The sequence below is a fragment of the Taurulus bubalis genome, assembly GCF_910589615.1.
Source record: "Taurulus bubalis genome assembly, chromosome: 8".
Taxonomy (NCBI): Eukaryota; Metazoa; Chordata; class Actinopteri; order Perciformes; family Cottidae; genus Taurulus; species Taurulus bubalis.
In genome coordinates, this window is record NC_136596.1 from 12,718,589 (window position 1) to 12,725,079 (window position 6,491).

Genomic DNA, 6,491 nt, shown 5'->3' on the forward strand with positions numbered 1-6,491 from the left:
GTAGGGACCAGATCTCAAGATGGTTTGTATTGTTTGTCCGGGAGTTTGAATTTTGGCTGAACTTTACAATGAATAAACGTGATCACTGGATTATATTCGGGAAAGCTTTGCTAATGGTTAGGCATGTGTTGAGGAGGCTCAAGTATCGGGTGGCAGGTACGAATGAGGTCAATGAAGGGGCTCACAGGTATAACAATGTGTGAGTGAAAGTGTGTGTGTGAGCGAAAAAGTTGACCAGTGAAAAAAACCAAAGACTGAATCACTTCGTGAGAAAGCAGGGAGGCGCGGTGCACAGGGTGGGGCGTGCTCACTTGGCACCAGCCCAATCCAAGCCCATCGTGGCTCTATAAGAGGAGCCCGTTCCTCCCAGCTTCACATCAACTCAGGAAACTCTACCTACCGTGCCTGTCGTCTTCCAGCCTCATCAGCCTTTTAAAAAGAAAACATGGGCAGACAGAAGGTGTATTTGGACAAACTGTCCCGGTTCTTCCAGATCCGTAACATGCTGCTTCGCCAGGCCCTGGCAGAGTGTCTTGGCACTCTCATCCTTGTGGTAAGTGTGTGAGCATTCAAGTGTGTGCATCCATGGAACTTACATCACATCGTCTCATGCTGAAATAGGTTGTTGCAATTTTGTTTTTTCAAAGCGTTAAAGTGTTAAATATATGATATGTTGACAATAGTTGAACTCTGTCGCCCTCTCACAGCGTACCCTAACTTTTCAATTATTTTACAATCGGATCAATTACCCTCTATATATCAGCATGTGTATTCTATCAATTTTTGGTTGCCGTATTTGAGAAGTGATTGCAGAAACTGTCACTTATAGACTTTAAAGCGAGCAAAGAGCGTGAATGTATGTCAAATAGGCAAAGAGCGTGAATGTATGTTTACTTTCAGAACTAAGTTCATAACAAACAGGGAAGTAACAGGTTGTTCAGGTCAGTACATTATACTCTGTAGACAAAACCATAATATAAGATAACGAAGCAATATTTGCTTGGAAGCTGGCATCCAGGATCCCGGAGCTAAGACCTCATGACTTCCTATGATCACTTTCCAGTGTGTGAGGTGTTTGTGTGCACGGCAGCGTCACAGGCATTAAAATACATACTGCACTTTTAAACATCACTCTCGTTAGTCATCTTTCACCACAGACTGATGCTACAACACTCAAAGGGGATATCTGAAATGGTAGCTCATAAATGCTGTTTCACCTTAAAATGAGCATTGCTGCATCACAAGCGAAACAGACACTTCTTTTGTTCATTGAGTAAAATAGATCCAGATGCTGGGCTATGTACACTGATGTATAAACAATGGCTACAGTACTGTAAGAAGCATTGCATCTTACCCTTGCCTTGGCAGAAACCTGGCACTTAATTAAAATGTTTGAATATGAGTACAACAACCAGTTTAGTGGGTGACCTACGGGCTTCTGTAATGGTGCTGAGTTTAGCGACTCATTTCTTAGTGATTAACAAAGCCAGTTATGAAGGCGTAGAAGCAAATTGCTTCTAATGTAAATGAACATTTTGTTCTGATGCATAATCCAAGTCAATTTAAAAAGAAAAATAATTAAAGATCAGACATATTTCTCTCCAACAGGGCGTAGTCATCACTTCAAGTAGCAGAAATATATACATACAAACACAGATATGCAGTGGAAAACTACTACTACTTTACTACGACTTACATAAAAACCAATTAAATATTTTGTAATTGTTGTCAGACGACTCAGCTTCAGGTATGATTACTGATGATACAGAAAGGCGCGACGGCTGAATCATTGGTGACACATGTAGATGGCAGCACAGGCAGAGTCAGTGACAGAACAATAGGCCTCACATCACAGACATGACAGACGGAATGTCCCTTCATCTGTCAGAGATTGAAGAAGTCTCTCTCTCGCTCCGTCATTGTCTTTGTTGACCACCTTCTCTTTCCAGATATCCGTCTGTCAATAAATGTTCTCCTCGTGATGAATTAAAACAAAGCACACTGCTATTAGTAATCGGCGACAAGTGTATGATGGCCTGGAGGGATAGGTGAGGTTGAGGGTGTGTGTAACTCTTTGTATTGATTGTGGCATTCTCGGCATGTGTCACTCCTAGCAACAGGTTGACATCTATAAACAAGATATTTAACACTGAAAAAAATTACTTATTTTCTACAAGCTGGCATTATAGTGTTTTTTGATGTCCTGTGTTCACACTCAAAGTGGAATGTATAGTAAGGTCACATACAGGCAGCGAATGTCTTCGGTTATCCTCCTGTAGCTGTTCTGTTAACCCCTCATTGCACTCTCACAACATGCACTTAATCTTCGCCTTCAAACCACTGTTCCCTGCTTTGCGTAGCCGTAGGGGGGCTTCTGAGGCTCTTCCTCCTGAATTTGAAAACATCACACAGGCAGTGATTTAGAGACTTTTCCAGGCCAGCATACTTGTATGCCTTCAGCTCCTAAAAAAATGCCAAATGTGTGTTTCAGTAGGCTTACTGCTGTGTTTTTTTTTAATAAGCTCCCCAACTGTGCTAAAAGCTGGGAGTAGCTGCATGGATGCATGGCCAGCTGAATCAGCCAATTTAATGTTGGTTATGGAGGTTTTGTGGGGCAGTTAACTAACTACAACATAAGGACAACAATACACAAAGTGTACACAGAGTGAACACACAGTCACTGGTGAATATGAGCACTTCAGAGTTATTGCACCCAGATGTGTCAGATTTAGAGACCTTTCTAGTGGAATGTGATCTGAGTGAGGAAGTTGACACTTGCAAGCTAATGGACCATCATTTGTAATCCAATCATTTGTAATCCAATAACAACAAAACAATGTATTGTTACGTCACACTAGCCCTTTTTGGCATATTATCATGGTATTTTTTCAATAACAAATATAAAAGGAAAAGGATGTTTTTCTGATCTTAAACGTATCACAACACATCCATCTGCTAAAACAAATGGAAAAACACATGCAACCACATATATTCCAAGATATGGGTAAATCAAATTAAAATGATAGAAATCAATACAGACAAAATATCTATAATATTATTTAATAGTAACATAAATAGTAAGTAGAGAAAAAATTGACACAGAAAATTAATAAATAGGATAAGAAAACACTTTCCAAAATGTACTGTCTGTTCCCTGGGTAGTATAATGACGTTTTCCCTAGATTCATACAGCACAAAATGTCTCTAATCGAGTTTGAGTGGGAACGAGTGAGTAAAAGTAAGTTAAGTCATAGGGTTGTTTTATATAGAACTTTTCCAGTAATGTCTGGCTTCATCAGGGGTGGAAAAGAGTTTAGACTGAGCCCAGTGATGATGAACTCCCGTCAGGCGCCAGTCCTTCTGAATGTGGTTCCCTCAAGCTAACCTCAACATCTGAGTCCTGCGGTCTTACTGAAAAGCATCCTCATCAGGGGGCTTTAAAGAGCAGCAGTCTATGCATGGACCACACATATTTCTAAAGCCAACACAGAAAGAGGACATTATGCAGTATGCTCCTACATTTAAAGACATGTTCTGTAAATCCTTCTTCTTTTGACAGAATCAGCCACCTGCCTGTGAACACATATTTTCCATCACTCCCTCATCCAATGCAGAAACTGATTTTTCCCCCCATTCCCAGATAAATCAGCTGGGAGGTAGCAGTGACAGTCCCCCAATCATGGTCAACACAGACCTTACTGTACATGTAATATACTGTACTCCTGTGTGCCATTAAAAACACAATATAGCTCAATTTAATTATTCTGATTAGAGCTCATTCAATGGGTCTTTGTTCGGCTGGTGTCACTGATAATGATCACTCATGTGCCTCATTTCACCCTTTGGCTTAATCTTGATTGACTGACAAAGCACTAAATGTAGTATTCATGTTTTTCTTTTTATTAATACAACACTGAGATACTGAATATGGTTGGTGTTGAGTTCACAAAACAATGTACTGGAGCATTCAAAAGCCCTGAAGAATTTGTCTTTTCCTTTCTTTAAAATGAACATCTATATCTACATTTAAAACACAAACATCAGATTACTTTTTACGACAACAGAAATCAGTTACGTGCACAAAACATTATTGAGACCCTGCATAAGCTTGCATTTATTCTCTCTCTTCAGATGTTTGGTTGTGGTGCTGTGGCCCAGCTGGTGTTGAGTGGTGGTTCCCATGGCATGTTCCTCACAGTCAACTTTGCCTTCGGCTTTGCTGCCATGTTAGGCATCCTGGTCTGTGGCCAGGTATCAGGTACAACACGTTTCTTTGTATGAGCACATTTTAACCAGCTGTGTACCTTGCATTAATCCATCTGGAGTCTGAGGCTATATTTCATGTTCATGGTCTGTAATATATACTGACACACCATGTACATTTGCAGGTGGTCATCTGAACCCTGCAGTGACCTTTGCCCTGTGTCTGCTCGGAAGAGAGCGCTGGAGAAAGTTCCCCATGTACTTCCTCTTTCAGACAATCGGTGGTTTTTTTGGTGCTGCTATCATTTTCGGCATGTACTACGGTAAGGGATGCCAAATGTGGGGCCACATGTCAATACATTATGTTGTTACGATCATATATGAACATATTTGTGGCTTAGACTCCCCACAGTCTAAGTGCATTATTTAGAGAACCTGTCTAAACAAGAAAATATTTCATGCTATCTTTTGTTGTTTGTATCCCTTTCAGATGCCCTGTGGGACCGTCCTGGGAGTTTCAATGTGACTGGGCCTAATGCCACAGCTGGCATTTTTGCTACCTACCCTGGAAAACATCTCACCATTGTCAATGGATTCTTTGACCAGGTACCCCTTTGAAATAAAAACAGCAGTCATACCTAAACTGCAGGTGATACAACTCAGGTGTCCAACTCACGATTATCTTGTACATGTACCTCTCTCCAACATAGATCATCGGCACGGCAGCGCTGATTGTGTGTATTCTGGCTATTGTGGATCCACACAACAACCCCATCCCCCAAGGACTGGAGGCCTTCACTGTGGGATTTGTGGTTCTGGTCATTGGATTGTCTATGGGCTTTAACTCTGGCTATGCTGTCAATCCTGCCAGAGACCTCGGACCACGTCTTTTCACCGCCGTAGCTGGGTGGGGCACCGAAGTTTTCACGTAAGTGTAGAGATTTTTAAGCATGTTCTGCATCCATTGTTTATCTCTTCTCCTCTCCCTTTGAAACAAAGTACAAACTTCTTCATAATGAACTATTTCTTGTCACTCCTCAGGGTTAGAAATGGCTGGTTCCTGGTGCCTGTTTTTGCCCCATTCCTTGGCACCATCATCGGTGTGATGATCTACCAGCTGATGGTCGGCTTTCATGTGGAGGGAGATGTGCGTGACCTGAAAAACCAAGATGAGGAGGAGGAGAATGTCCAACTCACCAATGTCCCCACCAATGCCAATGACAAAACCAAAACCATGCACTGATCGTGTTAAGAGCCACACACTCTAACACATGCACATTCTGTAAATACCGACACATTCCAGGCTTTTCCTTCCAGCCACAACTGTTTTTGTTTTTTTTACAAACCACCTTACCAGATGTTGGGTTATCTCCCAAGTTAGTTGTTTATGAATAAAGGCCCCTCACTTGACATTATCATGTAATTGTATTATATTATAGAGAATGATTGTGTGCACGTGTAGAGGGAGAAACACAACTTCAGAAACACAGAATTACATTAATTCTTTTAGGAGATGAACATTTTGATCTTAGTCAATAGCACTCCAGTTTGAACAGTATTAAATGCTTCATACTAATGTAGTTTTATATACGTTTTTACATAGTAGATATATATATATATATTTAGACAGACGTATGTTCTGCACAACCACTTTTTTTGCATGTTATGTCAGTCCAGAATCTTTTCAGATTGTCAGGAAATTTGGAAATAAAATGTTTAATGGTCAACCTGAAAGTTAACATATTGAAATGTATTTTTAAAATGTACATTTTAAGTTTAGTAAGTGAAGTGATGCTATCCATGTAGACGACGCCAACTCTGTTATTTAGAGCTGACACATGGTGGAGCTCAATCCTTCCCACAACATTCTTTGTGTTATCACGGCTCTCTTAAAGCAGCCATAATAAAGCTGTTGACTATTTATTCTCACTGAATTTGTCCTGCTAAAGTCTAAGCCAGCAAGTCTTAAACAAGGTGACAATTACTGTGATATGTCATCAGCGATCAAACTTGATCATTTGGCCTTTGTATGAACTAAATGCTTCTAATTTGATACTTTAAAATATCAGATGTGTTAATAAGGGACAATGCCCTGTTATGTAAAGCACAATATTAACGATCTGTCTTTAAATTCTTATGTAGCTCATGCCTATTGTAGTGTACCTTATGTATGACTCCTTGGTTGGGTGCTAAACTGGACTGATAGCATCTTGGTCGATCGTATGTTGTTTGAGGGGAAATGCTTTGGTAGTGATACAATAAAGTTCCTTTTTTGATTGTTACATGAA

At 40.4% G+C, this 6,491-nt stretch overlaps 1 protein-coding gene across 1 annotated transcript; it reads left to right on the forward strand.

Moving 5' to 3' along the window:
* The first annotated feature begins 407 nt into the window (after window positions 1-407).
* On the forward strand, window positions 408-6,491 carry LOC306740332 (aquaporin-3-like). Its single transcript, XM_079222468.1, has 6 exons — window positions 408-553; window positions 4,132-4,258; window positions 4,389-4,526; window positions 4,694-4,809; window positions 4,914-5,131; window positions 5,245-6,491. The coding sequence occupies exons 1-6, from the start codon at window positions 446-448 to the stop codon at window positions 5,444-5,446; spliced, it is 909 nt and encodes a 302-aa protein (XP_079078594.1). The 5' UTR covers window positions 408-445; the 3' UTR covers window positions 5,447-6,491.